Genomic DNA, 20,058 nt, shown 5'->3' on the forward strand with positions numbered 1-20,058 from the left:
ATATTTTTCCAACAACGTGTGCTTGAGGGCAAGATGTTCAAGCTCTTTCACAGCAAATCTGAGCAATCCGCCGTGCCTCTCTCCACTCCACCAATCTCAGCCTCAGCCCCTCCTGCAGTGCAGCTGCAGTGTGTGTGTGTGCGTGTGTGTGTAAGAGACAGTGGTGTGTTTGACCACCCATGGTCTGTACTGACCAAGGATTAGGGGGCTCAGGCTAACCCAGACCTTTTTCTCCAGCACTTAAACCAAATAGCTAAATTGGTTCAGATGGATTACGGTCAAGTAAGCTGGTGGCTCCAGCATTTAATGTCTAAGGTAACTCTGACACAGGGAAGAAAGATATTGTGCATCTGTGTGTGTGTGTGTGTGTGTGTGCGTGTGTGTGAGTGTATCAACAATACACAGCGTTTTTTAATGCTATGGTATGAATAAGGTCTGCCCTGCACTTGTTGAAGAATTTATTCCCCATGCTCTGTCGACCCTGAGAAAACCGTGGGAAACAATTTAATTTTAGAGCTTCTCATTTCGGAAAAGTCCACTGCCCCCCCCCCCCCCCCCCACCCTCTGCCGTTCTCCCCTGCATCCCCATTCCTTAGACAATTTAATAGCTTCCATATGTCTTGCTTGCAGAGTGACAACAGGAGGTGATGCGATAATATATAAAGGTGTAATGATGCATCGGGACATTTCCTGCATCAGGTGTGTATTATTGTCCAGATGTTGGATTGAACAGCTATTTGAAAAAACAACAACTCCGTACTCAATATGACGACGCTTTAAAATCTCTCACTAGCATTAATTGGTATTATTTGTGAAGCTAAAACCCCAGGCAAAGCCTATAGCATGGCTAAGTGCTGTTTTAGCCTTAAGCTGTGCTTGGAGGTTACCGTGCCATCTGTGCACGTACATAGACACAAGCTAAGATCTGATCTGCATGATGTGACATTGACTAAAATAGAAAAGTGGCTTTGCAAACGTTCATACAGTCATACTCTTTTGTCTTTATTTACAAGAGGAAGCCAAAGCCTCGGCTTTCTGGTTTCAGGAAACATCTGGCGAAGTTTATGAAACTAGCTTTTACCTCAATGAGATTAGATCATTTTTACTTCTTCCCAAAAGGCAAACTACGATGGTAAGAATAAAAACACATCAAGTTATTCTATCCCTGTATTTTTACATTAATTAACAGAAACAAAAAGTGCCACCTGTTCCCACTCTCCACCAGGTTGAACTTGTGGCTTATGGACTACCATTAATAGGGATAAGCCATGTGATCCCAACTGCACCAACGGTCCTAGCCTGTGGATTAGCAGCTCACATTTTTGGGAGAGATCGGAGACTGGCTAACAACACAGAGGGATTAGACTGTCCTCAGTGGAAGGCTCTAGTGGCCCCATTGCAGTCCTGCAGCAGACACACAGTTTAGCCACTACCAGCAGGACCAGTGGAGGATTTTCAAATTTCTTTTATTTCTTTATTTTTACTTTCAAGAAAGAAATCCAACGATTCTGCATTCACCACTACAATAGAACACCGACTGCTGGGTAATCTGACTGTAAACACATGTTTTGCACAGATATAGTTTCAAATACTGCAATAATGTATTTCACTTTCGATGGAAAAACAAATGCCTTTAAAAGGGCGGACAGATCGCATGCCATCATAAGCCTTTAAAACTGAAGGCACTCAAGGGTGTACCAGGTCAAGTAAGGTAACTTCAGGCTAACAGTAATACAAATAGAGATAAATAAACAGAAATGTGCTTTTCTGAAGCGCTGCTTTTTAATAAAAGTCACATAAATGGTGGATGGTGTCGCCTGAACTGCGTCTGGGTTTGTGATGAATCCCAATGTATATGTTTCTGCATCTATTTATGCGTGTGAGCGTGCCTTCAGTGTGTTTGTTCGCTCTGTGATTTATCAGTGGGCTGCAAGCATGTTTCCAGAAGCCTGCATTTTCCAGTCATCCCTAAGATTTACTGTCAACAAAGCGCCATCATCCTGAAGCTTTATGTGACATTTGACATTGGCAAAGGTACTAAAACAAAACAATTATGTGTATCAATTCAGGAAATCTTGACCTGACAAAATGTTATGTTTACGATTAATAGGTCTGATTCATGTGGAGACTTTCAATTCATAAATGGTATAGTTTGGGCTATTGCTCTGCTGATGATCATCATATCATAAAAAAAAACCTTTTGAAGGTTATGCACCTCTCTCCTCTTCTCTAAGTGCTTCATGCGACGGGTATAGCCTTGAATCCACAGGAAAAACACGACTTCCTCTTGGGGGTTGAGGAGAAGTTCATTTTCCACATCCTGTTCCAAACACCAGCCTTTTGTTTTTTTGATTTCTTTTTTTCTTACCATGTTTCTTTTAAACCACAGCAGGGCTGTGTTTGTCTCCTTGTACCATCTGTTCTCAGCAGAGGACGAACCTTGGGGACAATGACAGTCGCACAAAGTGGCCAACGTGGCCGTGACCAGAGTCTCTGGCGCCCCTCATCAGAATGAATGCTGGTTGTTTCATAGCTCGGTGACTCATGCTACAGTCTCTAAGATGAATACATAATCATCCCTGCTGCCAACGCATGAAATTGACGATGTCTCATTGAAGAGAGAGCAGGAACAAATGTAGAGATAAATAAAAGTCTGAAAAACAAATAATTGTGTCTTTTGTTCTGAAAGGGACAGAAGGCAAAGTTTGAATAAAGGATGTTTTGGGACAGTGAGGCTGCCAAAACGGAAGATGGAGGAAGAAGAGGGCAGAGATCTGCCAGTGACCTTAACATGCAAACCGCTGCACTTCTATTTTCCACCAGACCACAGACAGACAAAGAACTATATACCGTACATACAAAAGCAACTGACAGGCAATTAAGTCTTTCTGTCAGCCTATATTTAAATATTTCTCAATAAATTATTTAAAAAAAAAAAGAATTTCAGTTGAATTCAGACATGGAAATTCAGCTACCAATATCACTGCTTACAGAATACACTAGTAGGGCTGAACGCTTGATCAAAATGGCAAGAAGACAAAGTGCAAATTGCAGGGTGCACAATTGATCATCATCATTGTTTGTGATTATAAAGTATTGCGATGCTGCAGAGATACCGCTGCCTGCCAGATGTAATCTTCAGGTATGAGGGAACATGCTTGTTTAGATCAGGCTTCAAAAAAGAAAAATCACTTGGTGATTAATTGAAAAGGCAATTCCCCTAAAGCAGTGTCAATGTAAGTTATAGTTTATGGGTTTCTTTTGTTAAAGCTGCACATTACTCAGCACTCCTGTCAAAACTGCAAATCCACCAAAGGCGATGACAGAAGACATGTTTGGAGCGCTGCTGCCATGGTGACAGACTTAAAGGTCCAAACACGGGGCCAAAGGTTGCCCTGTTGAAGAATTTTTGCAACTTTGAGGATGAGGGAGGGTACAGGGCCTCCCCTGTTACAATATACATGACATGAGAAACCCTCCTGTGTGCTAAATGTACAGGCAGCAAAGGTCTGAGCCTTGGTCAGTAGCTGCGGTCTGAACGCGCTGCACTCAGGGTGAATGATATGTTGTTTCCGACTGTAACATTCCAAGGAAGGTGGCCGGGGGTCGGCAGCCTCCGCCCACCTCTTTGACTTGGCACATCCTCTGCAGTCACAAAGCGCCAAAAATAGTCACTGAACAAATGGCTCACGCATCGCACATGACTTAGGTTTGATGCTCCAGATTAGGCACCAAGACAAAAGCATGCCAATCAATCAATTTCCTCAATAAATAAATCAGTAAAAGGTTTTTAAACAATTACCAACTAACGTGTTGGCAAAACTTCAGAGCTGAAACAATGAATCATCTGACTTATTATTGAAATTGTAAAAGTAATATGTAAGTGTGATTAATAACTAGATTTGTAGAACACAACCACCGGAATAATCAGTACTGCAAAGTACAATTCAGTACTTTTTTCGCCCTGCGAAGTACCTCAGTACTTACAGTGGGATGGGACTTGGTTTGGGAACCGGAGGGGCATGGTTCAAATCCCAACCCAGACAAAAAAAGATGTCTTGGCCCCCGCATATGCATGCGTGTGTTGATTGTAAGTGTGCCTTGTGTACTAACATACAGTATATATGACAAATAAAGTTCATCTTGAAAACTAATATTAGCACAAAATATAATATACTGTATAACTAAATTAGCACTCAATAGTCGTACCAACCCAGAAACTCAGACGAAAATGAACCAGTCAGAGAACTCTGGCACGTTTACAAAGATGATGGTGATTGAAATGTTTCTTAGTGTTTCTCCATCCCTGAATTGGGTTATTCAATGGGGCGACGGTGGTGCAGTGGTTGAGAGGGTTGTCGTATGATTGAGAGGTTGGTGGTTCGATCCCCGGCTCAGGCACGTGTGCATACTGTCGTTGTGTCCTTAGGCAAGACGCTTCACCCACATTGCCCGGGCGTACCAGCAGCAGACTACAGTTGGAGTGTAGCTGCTGTAAACCAACTCTACCTTCGGGTACAAATAAAGTCACCCTTTTAATAAGTCTTCCAGTGATGAAAAAGCCACCTGTTGCAGAATAGGAAGCTACACAAGGAAATAACACTGTACGACACCTGCCACACCAAGCAAGTAATGGAAACTTGCCCAGACAAACAGAGTGGGCAAAGAATAACAAATCCACCATGAGAAAAAAAAACCCACCTGCTGTGGCCCAACATCCGCGAGACGTTCGCCCCAAATTCAATGCAAGAATAACAACCACCTGCTGCAGGCTAACAATAGCCACCAGCTAATCTAGGGAGGAGCCAAGAATCTATTCACAAAAACCAAAAATACCTTATACATACAACAGCCAGTATATACTGTACATACAAAGTGCTGTAAGTATTCACTCATCAACAGCAGCCACATGCTGCCACCTCACATTTATTATTGTTGCATAAAAGAAAGAAAGGCAAGCATGCACTTGGTACAATAACACTAAAGTGTTATAGTGAGTGCGAGGAGGTGTCAGGAGGACGGTACAAGCACAAGTATTAGTTACCTCTTCCATAATCCATCATGAGATGGAAGGAATGCAAATGTACAAAAGATAAACAAATCGTTATTCAGAGCCTTTATAAACATGAAGTCCATAAATATTTACCAAAAAAAAAAAATGGTGAGCGCTCCTCTGCGAGCATCCAGAAGATATTAGATGAGACACTCAAATCTTTTTTGGCACTGACTCTCAACGCCAACAAAGGTTTGCAGCGCTTTAATGCGTCTAGAGATACACATCCACAGTACACAGATTTGTAAATACTGGCAAGTAGTGGTTGTTATCTTTGTTTTTCATTCATATAAATTCAGACGTCGTTCTTTCCCATCTGACAATGAAAGCTTCGGTAATGGTCTCAGTACCTGTGTAAGCTTGGCTCAATGAGGCAGGGCCAGATAAATACAACAGTAATTGTACACCCTCTTTCCAATTTCTTATACATAAAAAAAAAGAAAAGAAAATGTTTCAAGAGTTTACTCAGAAGTTAAAACAAAGTATATAGTTAAGTTTATGTGAGTGAATTAATTATGTTTTATTTTTAAAAAAAAAGTATTTCTAAGTCAAAAATCAATTTCCCATCTTCAGAATTCAGAATTGAACCCACATTGAGAGATCTATGCTGTTATTTCATTTGCAACTTTAAGACTGTATTGCAAAAGGCCCGCATACTTTTATGTTACTCCTCTCATAAATCATAGGAATCTGTAGGAATGTCTCTGTTGCCTTTAAAACGGGATGCACTCACCACTGGCTTTCTGACACAATGTTCTTGCTGTCTTGTGTAAACTTGAAAATAACTGCTTGTTGGAAAATGCTGTTAAGACATGTTGAAAGGCAATATATGCAAATAATAATGAAAAGGCACAGCACATATCTAGTGATTCAATATTTGGTATGTTTCCAGTTGTTGTTGTTGTTTTAGCTTTGAGTTGGTATTCACTGATCAAACTATATACAATACAAGGTTTTTTTTCAGAGTATGATTTGATTATTTGTACATGTTTATTCACTGTATACATCATTTATTTGGTTGTTTTTTCATAAAAATCCATTACTGGTCACCTCAACCGTGATTGTGCGACACATCTGCCTTGTCATTTAAAGGGCTTGTGTTGTGTAGCAAAACAAAACAAAAAGATTACCGGTAAGTGGGCATCACAACACCTTGAGTCTGAAAGGACTCAATAGTCCCCTAGTACTATTAACCACTGAGAAGCTCCTTCATGAAGGCATCATTGCTTCAGCTCAGTCAATCAGCCCATGGGGCCTCCCCCCGTAAAGAGCTCCTATTAGGTGTAGTGAAAGCACTGTTTACCTAAGCTTAGTGGGTTACCGTGGGTTACTGCAGGGATGGAAGTTGCCCACAGACAGAACATGTCACACATCATAGAGTAGCTCGCTCTCTGTCCTTTAAATCAACTGTGACGCACGACACGAATAAAGCTCTGCTCTAGTGAAGTAAAAAACCAAACAAAAAAAAGCCGAGCCCAATGCAAATATCAAGCAGGAATTATGAGACATAAGTCAGGAATGTGAGAACATTCCGAACTTTGTTTTGTTCTGGCTTTTATATTTTGCAACAGAAACATCTTTATCTGCATTGAGCAATATCCCATTTTGTATCGCAGGTGGTTGAGCGGGAGGTTGGGGGTTCGATTCCCGGCTCCGGCACACGCACGTGCACACTGTTGTTGTGTCCTTGGGCAAGACACTTCACCCACATTGCCTGTGTGAATGTGATTGAGTGAACGTCGGTGGTAGTCAGGAGGGCCGATTTGGCGCCCTCGCCCCAGGCTAGCTGCGGCTACAACAGCAGCTCACCAAACACCGATTCTTGTCATTAAAATCCCTTTTTATATCAGTTCCATTCTAGCACCGACTTCTAAATGCCTGCTTGACTGCTCAACCCCCCGGCGACTGGCCTCGTTCAATTTGACCTCTTTCTGAAGACAATAGCATAGCAAGGCTGACAAAGTCATTAAGTGAGCAAGCAAGGGGTTTGTGGATGTACGTCTCACTTGAAGGGTGTCCCCCCCAAACCCTTGACCTGCTTTTTCACCTCTAGACCCCCCATTCTGACCCCATTGTTGGGGTGAAGCGGCCTCGATCTATGGAACCAGCTAATTATAGAGTCTTAACGTCTGCTTGACTAAGCCCACAGTGCTGGAGTGCATTCCTCCTAAGTGTGTGTGTGTGTGTGTGTGTGCGTGCGTGTGTGTGTTTTCTGTTTGGTTTTGGGGTTTTTCTATTAAAACCTTTGGACAGCTATGTCCAATGTTCTGAACTAAAAACAATGTACCTCCATTTAATCCTGTTTAATCACACAAACACGAGAGAAGCCAGATCCCTGTAAGACAGCTGCAACGGTTTTGAGACCTTGAAGAAATCACTGAGGATTACATTTCTTATATTTCCTCTGGATTTTATTTGGTAATGTGAAAACTGTAAGAATAAAAAATGATCCTCAAAAACCTGCTGATGAATTTTAGAAACAAAACAAGAGCGAATGAATGGGAATAAAATGCTCTGTTGATATTTCTGTACTAAAATGCTTTCTTTCCAGATGGTCACCTCCTGCTGGCTGACTGTGGTGTTTTGACGTATAATGATACGATACAGAGCAACCGACTTACCCCATTCTTGGGTTTTGCTCCAAAGGCTTGCGTTGGTCCTGCGCTGGAGACAGCAGGAATGGGCATATGAGGAGGATTTTGTGTTGCTGCTGGCACAACTCCTACATCAAGCTCCTGCACAGGTAAAAAAAAACAGCGATGACATCATAGGTATGGCATTGTTGTGTTAAAAACAAACGTTCTCCATTATTTCAGTATTTCATCAACAGAAGTACCAGAAGTGTCCGGCGATGAAGGGTCGGCGTGCTGTCAGTCGAAGAGGTGGCACCGAGGGCATTCTCAATTTCCTGGTCCAGCTGGTCCAACTTGATCAGCAGCAGCACCATTGAGTCCAGACGGGCATGTTCACACTGAACAAAGTGATGCAGAAGTGAATTCATGTAGTACCAGTACTTCTTTGGCAACCAGCTGATGCGCTAAAAAGCTGAACCCTTCTCCTAGTGGACCAGCCATGCAGCCAGTAATAAGGACAAAGAATCATATGTGCTGCTCCAGTTGTTGTTTTTTTTTTAAGTGCCAGTTCTGGACTATGGAGAAGTTGGTGTGGAAGAATTTCTTCCAGCCCACAAAGACATTTTCGTACAAGCCCCTCTGAATTTATTCTACGAGGAGATGTACAGCGGCCCTGATGACAGAGTATCTTTACAGAGTATCTTTACAGACACATTCCAGCCTCCACTATAAAACTTTACCTTTTCAAATTGAAAAGACCAAAACATCTGTGTTTCTTTTTTCTTTTTTACAACCACCAAATAATTACTATCAGACTGATTTCATGTTTGACAACACCGGGTGTAAATTTTGGCTTTTGATCCATCATAAGAAATGGATTGCAGAGTGGCATCCTAATAGGTGAGCTGTTTCCCTGCTTGCTGCTTCTCCTTTCTAGGCCTTATTGACTTTCTAACTTTTACCTTGTGCACTTTCTCTTTCCTGCACTGCAAAATAGTCTCAGTCGGTTTGTTTTGCTTTTCCCACAATTGCAACCTTTCATCCGCTATGTAATCATTGACATAGGATGATCAAGATGTCAATGTGTTTGCGTTGGAATCTTCTCTGTTCATTATTTCAGTCTCACACCGTGATAAAGGATCTCACACTGACCCCAGGTGGCGTGTCTCCAGTAAGTCAAGCTAAATACTCGCCTATAACACGCTGTCTTTTGTTGCTGCTACCTCTGTCGGCTTTTGTTTGATACAATGCGAGCCTTTTCTAAAATTAGAAAAAAAAAATCTGCAGTTCTTAACACGGTATATTTTTCAGTTTTCCTCTCCCTCTGTGTTTTATCCAGGCCTTTTGGTTGTGGTTGTCTGAATAAACTGTCGAGAGCCTCAATAAATTGCATCACATGGCTGGCTCATTTGTCCCAAACAATTATCTTGTCACAATCTCTAACATGCCCTGTTTGACTTCGCAGGATAAAGTAAGACTTTGCAGGATAAAGTAAGGGATAAAAACCTTTCATATGCTGTGAAGTAGCTAATGAGGCTTTGATTTTGTTTTGCTCAAGTTTGCTATGGGTGTGTCGTGATGACTACATTCATTAATGTGTGTCAGGCCCACAGTCTTTGGGATCCAGATCCAATCTACATCATCATAAACAAGCTGCAGCTCTGCTGGCTCCCATCCCGAGAAACATCTTATGACTTATGATCACATTTAGTGTCCCATTATTGTTGAAATCCTATTGAGTTCACTGAGGAAGCAAACAGACATCAAGGGCCATGTGTCTCATAGAAAAGTGCCATGCATCGATGTGTTCATTGGTATTCCTCTCGGCTGTGCACATCTCATTTACGTTTTTTTTCTACTTGGCAAAGTTTCACAATGATCCATTGTGTTGCAGGAAAAACAAAGATATCTTTACAGAGCCTCGCTGAATGAACAAAAGCATCTGGCTCGAGATGGTAGAAATAATCACAAAGTGGCACAGCAAAATAAAGGGCGGAGCGATGTCAGCCACCTTAGATAGACCAAATTTTAAGGAAGGTATTCTCATTGTTTGGGTGGTCTTTAGATGCTCCCTCATCTTTTGATTTGAGACCGATCCAATCGGATTAGTAAAAAATGGTCAGAGAGGTAAAAAGAGACAGATTTGGCTAAATTAGATCTTCTGTTGTCTAATGAACAACAGTTGAGCCATGTTGGCCCTGAGTTTAGGCTGAAGTCTTGTTGCTAAAGCAAATACTGCAACAAAGCCCAATATCAGGTTAATCTCCAGATGTTATTCAAACCAGATGGGTTTATTGTATTAACTGAATCCACAACAACAAGCAGAACAACATGGTTCAATGAGGACCTAATGATTACTGTAATCCAGCAGGAGATCCAAGCATCATTTTAGGGATTTTATGCCCTTTATCTTGAGTATGTTACCTCCCACAGGGATGCTAATGGATCCACTTGATTTCCTTTCTGTCTTCATAACCTTCCCCAAAGCGCATGCAGTAAACTCATTTCATACAGCATGTAAATACATCCCATGATGGAAAACCTTTGGTGCGGAGAGGAAGCAAGTCATCACCATATGGCGGATGGATCGCCATTGGCGCCTTTACGGCTGAGCATTTCTTTTCGAGCACCAGTGACCAGGCTTATTTCAAAAAGGTTTAATATAAAGTTCCAAAGCGCTCCTTGAACGTGAAATTGGAGCTCGTGGCTATGAGAGTGACACTGGTTTTCCATGTCCCTTCACTCATTTCTGGCAGATGATGCGATGACCTCATCATTGGTCATGACTAAGAGGGCCTCCAAGGCTTCTGCGCCAACACAGACTTAATGCTATATTAATGCAAACATAAAGTAAATCCAAATCCAATAAAATTGTGATGCTGTATAAATACAATGATTTTTTTTCTTTTTTCTTTTATAAACTCAATTTGACAGACAGAAAGACCAATACAGCACATTTAGTATTTTCCCTCAGCTTTTGAAAGGATTTCTATAAATATGTGCTTTCCCTGGATTTGATGCCAAACCTTGGCAGAGCTGTGGAATGCCCCAAAAGAAGCATGTTTAAGTTGCTAAATGGGTTAATTTGTAACAGGTGTGTCTCATTACTACTCGGTCTCAGGAAGATCTCATTAAACTGTTGTCGGTAAACTCTGGAAATGATTGCCATGGGGAGGATTGCACTTATATGCCTCCTTAAAACCAATAACTACATATAATGCATTTTCACCAAGGCTTTGCAGATGTTTCAAAGATGTGTATCTCATATTAATTTTGGTTAATAAAGCTTTTATTTTATTATTTATAGTTGTAGTCATTCTATCTCTTAATTATTGTATTTTTTAAATTTTCACTGCCGATGCAATGACTGCGCCGGGTTTCCATCATTAATACTGTAACATAAAACAGTCACGCAAAAGAAAAATATAGCAATATAACAGTACAATTCAACAGGTCCACAACCTGCAGCCTTCTGCTAATCACCATTATTCTGATTGTTTGCAAATAAACACTTTCACATTTCAGTTTTGTTTCAGGTCATCTGAATTAGATGATGTTAGATGAAGATTTATCGAGGAGTACCTACTAAACTGACGGCTGAGTTTCTATTCCAGCAAGTTAAAGGCACGGCTTACAGACATAAGAGTAACAGTGTCAGCCACGTCACCCAACACGAGGTGCTCCGACTGATAAATACTGTGTCACATCACAAGGCGCACATGATCCGGGAGAAAAACAAATTATCTTGTTTATCTTATGCGGCTACACAATGGAGAAAAGAATAGAAGTGTATCGGTTATGTCTTTGTAAAAGAATTACAGATGTTGGCAGATGCATGTAGCTTAACAGTCCATATGCAGTGACATTAAACTGTGTCATAAATTAAACAATACACATGTGTTACTTATATATGCAACAAACACACTAACACTGCACAGTGATAACATTCTGAAAGTCAACCTAGTGATTGAATAATTTTACTTTTGACAACATGGTACTTGTCTGCATGTGTGCTTCACGTACACTGGAACACAATTAATGGATTTATTTATTTAAAAAGGATCCCCATTAGTTGATACCGTGGCATCAGCTAGTCTTCCTGGGGTTCTTGTACAGCGTTTGGCTCACTCTTGCACAAATAGAAAGAGTGAACCAGAATGTTGTCAGTTCTAGGGCCATTGCTTTATTTCAACATTTTTATCACCGACATTTTTATCTCACATTTTTATCACTCGACTGTACCTAACGAGCCCAGTGGCAGGCGCAGTATAAATAGTACAAAACACAGTATTGGCTGTAAAAGCAGTTTAAGCCCTCCACCACAGAGATTATTTCAACCTCCAGTCCCCTCCAGTCTCCATGCCCTTATAGGACCTTGTTTTGCAATGAGCAGTTGAGAACGGGTAAAACATTTCACAGATCTGCCCCCCCCAAGTCACAGATCTGCTAAGTCTTTCTGAGTTAAGTCATTGTTTGCCGGGATGGTTGCCAGAGCGTGGGACAGAAATGATTTGTAAGCCATATATTTCAAGGAAGTTACGTCAGCTAAGTTAGTTTCAAGGTGCTGAAGACAACATACATTTAAAGCACTGGTGATCTACTGCATTCATATCTATAATAAAATAATAATAATAATAAAAAGTCTCACCTTTCTCATGCGCACTTTGACCACGCTGTCCTTCCTGTCTTCAGGTTCGTCCTCTTTGTCTGAAAGCAGAGTGGCTGGTTGTGTTTCTCTGTCAGTGACTGTGTGCACATCCTCATCTGTCTCCTCCATTCTAGATACTGTGGCAGCTGCTCTGTGGTCCTGCGTCTGACCATCTGCTACCTTAGAGGCTGGTGACTCACTGAAGCAATATCCCGAGACCTCTCGGTTACCATGGAGTCCTTCTGGCTGGAGCTCAGTGTGGTCCTCTGCAGACGATGGTGACAGGGTGTCGATGGGCTGCTCAGTGGCTACATGCCCATCGCCTGCGTGGGCATGCTGAACTTCTGGACCTCGGGTGAAATCGGAGTTCTGCTGGAGATCCAAGAAAGGGGTGTCATCCAGCTCTACGTGGCTGACTTCTGGGATGCTTTCCAGTTTTGAACAGCTGTTTTCCAACTGCTGAGCAATGGTTGGACCTTCGCAGAGAGACGGCTCTTTGGAGAGCCTCTGGTCTGCATGCTGAATAATCGCTGTCAAAGAGTGGCACTGACCTTTCAAACAAATATCAGATGATGTTATTCGTCCCGTGACATCTGCTGACTCCTCGTTGCTTCCTGCTTGTGCACAATCTGATGCCTGAGGCATGCTCAGTGCTGTTGTCTCAGTATTGTGCCGTTCCAAAGTCTGGTGGGACAGTTCACCAACACGAGCCTCATCCAGTAATTCCGTCCAGTCATTTTGCTCTTGCTCTCCTCCGTGACTGTCACTTGAGTGACGTGTAAGACTTGCATTTCCTTTCCGAGTCCCTGGGCCATTTAATCCACGCATCTTGGTAGAAGAATCCTTGCTCCATCTTTCAGTTAATCCTCGGTCACATGCTTCTGCCAGTAAAGGCACAGCTGGTTCCGTGGCTTTACTGGTCTGCGAGACCAAGTCACTCTGCATCACACGAACTGAACTGCAAAGCTCACCAGCAGGTAACGTACCAATTGCATCACGACACCCAGAGATGGAAACCTTCTTTCCCTCTACATCTGGGCGGTCAGTTTGAGGTTCCCGTTCAGCAGCAGAGCGCTGGATTTGTGCTGCCTCAGGGAATTCTAGAGGTCTGCTGTAACCCTCTATACGGCTCTCCTTTGTCTCCTGCTGATTTGGAAGTTTGCCATGCTGTTCACCAGCAGATTCCAACAGTGAAGGCCCATTGTTTGAGGAGATAAAGATGCATTGTGTCTCTTCGCCAAAGATATGTGGACTTTTAAAGACATTATTGTCACTGCAGATGTTGTAACTCTGGATAAGCTCGGCGCCAACTTCACCTTCATCGTTGATGGCTTTCTCACTGTGACCGGCATTATCCATTCCACAAGAAATATTAGAAGCAGATGTCCCACTAATTGAGGTACAGTGAGACTCGCCAGAATTTACAATGTTTGCGATTTGGAGATGCTCAGATTCAGAGGCCCTCTGGGGAATGTCAACATCCGCCAAGTCACGACGGCCGTCAACTGACTCCTCCTGCAAATCCAGAGGGACACTTGCGTTGCGTTCTTTTAACCCCAATGCTTCGGAATCAGGGACATAATTCACAATCGAAGCGGGCGTCTCACATGTCCGAGCGAGTTCCTCTGTGGACAGTTGGCGACGGCCCTCGGGCATAGAGGAGCATCGTGTTCGTCGACCTTGTTTGGAAGCACCTGCCCCAATCCAAGGCCCCTCGCTGTCCACGCCGTGACAGCAGATTAAATCCAGATCGTCGTAGCTGTACTGTAACCCTGAAGCATGAGTCACATGCTCCTCCCAACTCCTTTTCCGCATGGCCACTGGCATGGCGAAATGCGAGTCCTATCCCAGGCAGAGCTGCTTTTTGAGACGACAAACGTTGCTGCAAATATGATAATAAATATGGTTAAGAAACAAGTCGAGAAGGATTTCACTTTTAAATTGATCGGCTAAGGCAGTCAGGGGACGTAATATTACAGTTTCCAGGGAAGCATTAACTTTACCGGATCTGTAAAAGACGAAAGGATTCCCAGTTATATCAATCAAATACGGGGAAATGGTCAATTCTGAAGTCGTGAATTTTATCCCACAGGAATATATGTCATCAGGAATGTCGGTTTTATGCATGAAGAGAGGCTTCCAGGAGGAACAATTACAACATCGAGATGTTAATCAATAGGAATAAATATAACATCTTTACACAGCGAACTGTAGAACCAGCATTCCGGATTTACACTGCAAAGCTATCAACACAATACAATAGGCAATAACCCTGACTCTAAAATTGCTCTGGACATTTTATAGTGCCTGTACAAGCACTAAAACAAGCTGCTATATTTCATATCGTCAGTCCCATCACACAAATCAAACCGAGCCGTACAGCAATCTGCTTTTCTTCTGCGGTTCCAGGTTACAATTAACAGGAGGAAAGGAACAGAAAGATTCCACAAGCAGGGCAACCTCTATTCAAGCTGTTATACAGTATATACAAAGATATCCCAATAAACAGAAGATTAAGAACAAAGACATACAGCCAATAGAGAATCCTGGATATGCTCACTGTATTGTGCAGTAAGTGACTAAAAACCGGAGATGCTTGTTGCCCAACACATCAAACAACTTTTAAGAAGTATGCCCCAACTTTTTCACCTTTGATTTCCTCACAAGTCGAGCTGGATGGTGCCAACTGCCATCTGCAACCTCTGGTGGGAACCTGTGCCTGATTATTATTTAAGCACAGGAAGTTACAGAAAATGTCCCAAAGCTGTTGCTTCTCTGCTTGTTGTCGGACCAGCGGTGAAACTGATGCCTCATCGTTTCTCAGGATTGAGTAACAACGTTTCCTTGCTGTAAATTCTCCAAGGATCAAACAGTAATTTAAAAAATATAATCCAGCAGCTGCAGATATATTCTAATGAAACATCATGCCACAATCCAACAAATGCGTTAAATATATCCATTAACTGCTTTGAGGGCAAATGTCTCGCAAGTTTCCTTTTCATTCATCCGCAAAGGCAACGCTTTCCACACTTGGAAAATGTGAATCCATCCCCTTCCATGTGACTTGACATGTGTTTTTGTTTTGTAAGGATCTCGGTTTCAGCGAGCCATGTCCCGGATAGCGGTCAGTATCTCCAAAGTTAAACTGTCAGAAAGACACCGAAGCCCCCAAAAGCGGGCAAAAAGCCGGGCGGCAGCGATAAGTCCAAAGACAGTTGACATCTTGATCACATTAGTTTCTGCTGACGCTGAATGCAGAGGAGTCGGGGTGTTGTAAGAGGGGCTGGATTTTCTTTCCCCCACTCCACCCATGCTCTCCTCCAGTCTATCCCTTTTCTCATCTGGTTCCCTCCCCACTGGTTTTGACAGTCACATCCTAGGAGCCCCATCCCCCGTCTCACAGATCATCCAGCACACTACACACATTTATTTATTCACTCCACCCTCCTTGAATGTACTTTGTGCGCAGAGAAACATCCCCTCCGCTTCTTCTCTTAAAATTATTTTCTCTTATTTTAATTCTGCTTTTTTTAATTTTTTTACAAACCTGAGCGAGGCTTCCACAGGTTGGTTTTGATTATTAACAGACAAGGCTGCCTCCTAAGAACTCCGGCTGTGGTCCACGAGAGATTGCAGAGAGATGTTTTGGCAGTTATTTCTGAAGCGTATACAAAAAAAATCTGTTGCCTTGTAATCCTACAAGCATTCTTAAAACAAACATTCAAAAAGTGAAATCGGATATCTTTACAGATGTCATTTGAAAAAACATTTTCCAAAATGTAAGAATATCTGGAGGGCATGCATGGCGACAATGTTAAAAGCTCTGTTAAACAGATATGTTTGTTTTATAGCAGATCTAATGGAAAAAAAATATCCAAGCACCAAAATGCTGGTAATTCATTTCCTAATATAGTCATTTGTCAGAGGGACCAAGAAGAAAGGCAAAGCACAGCGATGTTTACACTTGATGTCACTGCCATTTAAGAGAAAAGCTCATCTGTCTTTGAATTTTGATTGAGGCAGAGGTCGTAAAACAAATTAGAATATTTCACAGGCTTCGCTTTGTAGATTCTATCCTCAGTCAAAAACATCAAGGCCCCCAAAACATTAGGATTTACAGTAGCACAAGAAACATCTAACAAACGAGCCTCGTTTCCAGCGGTCCTTATATTACAGTCTCACCTTGCGATTCATTTATCAAGTTTACATTCTCAGTTTGGTCAGTTTGCATGAAAGGAGCAGTGTGTCAAAGCGCTGGGGACAACGCAAGGACAAGGGAGAATTGGAATGAATCCCCCTGCTACTGCCCGTGGAATGGTGGCCTCTAACCTCTGGGTCATCCAGATGTGAGGCGAGCTCGTGGATGAGTCTTTTCTTAGGGGCCTCGCTGGGAAACAGTATACTGCCGTCAAGGTTGGCTCTCAAGGGACACAGATGTTTGCACTCAAGGGGAGGCGGCCAAGTTCAACAAGACTCCCTTCCAGCTTGTCACATGATGCACCCTGTGGTTATGCCCCGAGTGCACTGCAACAAAATGCAGATATTTTCGGTCGCAGTAGCCTCCACGTGGACACGGCTGGCGATTGAAGTGCAAAGGCTGACAGAGAGCATGACTTAGGCTATCCACTCATTACCCTCTGTGGATATACAACATGGACCTATAATTTAAAAGGCCAGGCAGTCCCCCCCCCTGCCAATCCAAGCATCCTCCACAGCCGCGGGGCGACTGGCCTTCATCACAATGTGATCCATCAGTTAAACTGTGCAAATACACAGGAAATCAACAACTTGCGCAATACTAGACAGGTGTGTGTGTGTGTGTGTGTGTGCAATGCCTGTTTGTGTGTCAGCTGTATTATACGGACGCATTGCAATTGCAAGTTTAGAGGACAATTGTTCTTCTATCAGCAAATGGCACCAAAGTACTTTAGAAAGTAAATGCCATCTGTTATAGGTGGTGATATTTGAGATTATATTATAATTTAGCAAATATTCAGTTACAAATCACGATACTGGAGAAGAGAAATGTGTGACGATGGCAGCACATAAGAGGCAAAGCGGTCACACATCTTACAGTTCATCTTTATGGGGTTTTTTTAGTCTTAACCAAAGCGGTGGATCAACCAACCAAGCAGCAGACAGACCAACAGACAGAGTTCCAATCGAGTCATAACACTGGTCTGGCTAAAAATGAGTCACTCTCAGAATAAGTTTCCACTCATTGACGATGACCTCATGAAAAAGGCCGAGATAATGTGAACTGAAATGTTCTCTGTTTTGTGGTAATTCATGTGAATGTGTGTGTGTGTGTGTGTGCAGTTGGTATTGGGATCAATCTTGTATTTAATTTTGAGAATATGCATTTGCCCTTTAGGATTGCAGCATCATCGGTTGCATTTATTGTTAAGAAAGACCTATTCATGTTTCACCCTATCTTCCTCCACTGTTCAAACCCTGAACTGCTTAAGTGGAGCAGTGAGGGCCCAAAGGAAATAGCCTCACATTCCTCTCTGATATAGTTTATTATTGAAAAAATAAGCCAGTCTAACTCATGGGCATTGAAGAACACAGCATTTGCCCATGTAGGAAAATGGAGGTGACGTTTGTGAAGGAAAAAAAAACCCTGGCCCTGCTATAAATGAGTCATTTTGAGTTCTGGCCCACATACAGCCTGCTTTGAGATGTTTTCTTACACCCTTTATAAGGATTCTTTAAAATTGCCATATTCTACTGTCCTTGTCTGAAAGTTATGTGGAGTTCTGGGGTGGCTGTTTGGATTGATTTACACTAAAAAAAGAAAACTAAACCGATGCCAGGATATTTGCAATTCTTTCCTGTCAATTGCTGTGCCCTGCGGTTAACAACTCATTTTCAAAAGCCTACAGTCATGTCAGCTTCAGGCCCGGGTGGGAATTCTTGCGCATTTGCAAAATTGCTGAATGCAACAAGATCCAAATGCAGAAGATGCAGCTTAAACCCACTGAGGGATCCATCGCTGTCGTGTATAAAAAGAAAACTTTAATCATATCTGGATTTAACTCGCCTCGCTTGTGCGGATCTAAATGCAAGAAGAAGTTATCGTGAGAGAGACCGAGGGCGCCTTGGCTGCTGATCACGGGTTATAATGTGACTGTTCACCGTGAGAACAGGAAGTACAAGTTATTGAGGATACAGACCATAACATTCTGGAGGCTAAAATAATCAATCTAATCTTCTTGTGTGTTTGTGTATATGCAAGAGCAAGAAAGGCAGATATATAGCATCATTGTGTGGGTGGCTGTGTTTATGTATGTGTGCTTGTACTCTGTAGCAAGTTATTTGGTGCGTCAGGTCAAACCGCGTCGTCATTTTCATGACGACAATGGAAAATATTGCTCTGCGCACTGAGAAAGTCCCATTAGTGTTTACTTTGTGCCATCTGTTCTTTGTTTATTACGTTCTCTGGTGCAGTTAACAGGCCTTGAGGACCAGCAGTCTCCCAGTGATGGGGTCATTGCCCTTTTAGAGCATCACTGCTCTTTCTAGAAAAGAAACATCCGGCATCACAGTCAATATGTGATGAACAAAGACCTTAGTTCAGTTTTCTTTACAAGCTGCTGTCATTTTGAGCCATGAGCTTTTCCCACAAACTGGTCGCATCTGTCAAAAGTCCAGTGACATCTTGCTACTGCCATTATACAGGCCGAGCCACATAACCACCAATCTCTTTATTTCATCAGCCTCAGCCAATCTCCGTAGAGTCATCAGCCACCACCACCATCATCCCCAGTGTCTGGACTCTTAACTTAATTTAATCCTGCTCAGGGCAGATGACCTTCTGTTTTAATGTTTTTAAAGAGACAAACTATAAAATATTTTACAACAAATTTAATAATCACGTACTTTCTGCTGTAATAAACAATTATGTTTTATTCCCTCCTGATTGATTGAGATTCAATCAAACCTATTAGGGATGAAAGCATTTTTTTTTCAAATGCAAACCCATTGCCACTATTATGTGGAGACGAACAGCATTGTTAAGGCAATCGTTAGTTTTTCCATATCACTGATATCAATATCCTGGAATGTCCAATTAATATATTACAGATATAAACCATGAAGGAAGGCAGCTCTCTCTCCTTTGGCTGTTTGTGCAGAAATCCTGGATATTCATCCTTGTCTTTCTGTGCATTTATGAATAATATGATAAAAGTGTCCTCTTTGCAAATCTTTAAATTATGCCTTGTCTCTAAACCATCTTCACAGGATATGACAGCTGCTTGACATCCACAAAAGAGCAAAAATATGTTGCCTGTAATTAATAAAAAATCAGGCACACACTTTTCAAGCAGATGTAGTTTCTCTTCTGCTCAGACTGCTCCATATGGAACGAGACTCTGACAACACCAGCTGGATTTAATCTGTGACCCCAACCAATTCCCCAGAATACTATAAACACATGCACCTGAGAACGTTCTCACACGCCTATAGCCTTAAAATGTGTGAAGGAATGTGCAGCGCCATACCGTAAGATTCAAATAACACTCAGACGTGCATGAGCGTTAAATAGCCTGAATATTTCATAGGTTGGTATCGTAAACATGGGGCCATCTGACACATTTAAATTGGTTTTCTAACCAGATGCTCAGTATTGCTTTGCCGGTTTGCCATTTTACAACAGCTTGAATGTTGAAACTATCCGACTGCTGAGATGTGTTTAACCTCCTGACTGGTTGTTTATGAATAACAATTGTTGAACTTGGACTCGTCCCAGTGAAGGCCAAAATAGTGACGTACTGCACCCC

The 20,058-nt window shown here is 42.2% G+C and overlaps 1 protein-coding gene across 1 annotated transcript in view; it reads right to left on the bottom strand.

The window, feature by feature from the left end:
- The window catches only part of LOC137915010 (rho GTPase-activating protein 7-like), a 51,962-nt gene extending 37,861 nt beyond the window's left edge, over positions 1–14,101 (bottom strand). The window contains exons 1-3 of the mRNA XM_068758489.1: positions 12,275–14,101; positions 7,890–8,024; positions 7,675–7,788 (exon numbers count right to left, since the gene is read on the bottom strand). Of these exons, the coding sequence (XP_068614590.1) occupies positions 7,675–7,788; positions 7,890–8,024; positions 12,275–14,101 (2,076 nt within the window). The remainder of the gene's footprint in view (positions 1–7,674; positions 7,789–7,889; positions 8,025–12,274) is intronic.
- Between the last annotated feature and the right edge of the window lie 5,957 nt (positions 14,102–20,058).

This window comes from Brachionichthys hirsutus, unplaced genomic scaffold (genome assembly GCF_040956055.1).
Source record: "Brachionichthys hirsutus isolate HB-005 unplaced genomic scaffold, CSIRO-AGI_Bhir_v1 contig_244, whole genome shotgun sequence".
Taxonomy (NCBI): domain Eukaryota; kingdom Metazoa; phylum Chordata; class Actinopteri; order Lophiiformes; family Brachionichthyidae; genus Brachionichthys; species Brachionichthys hirsutus.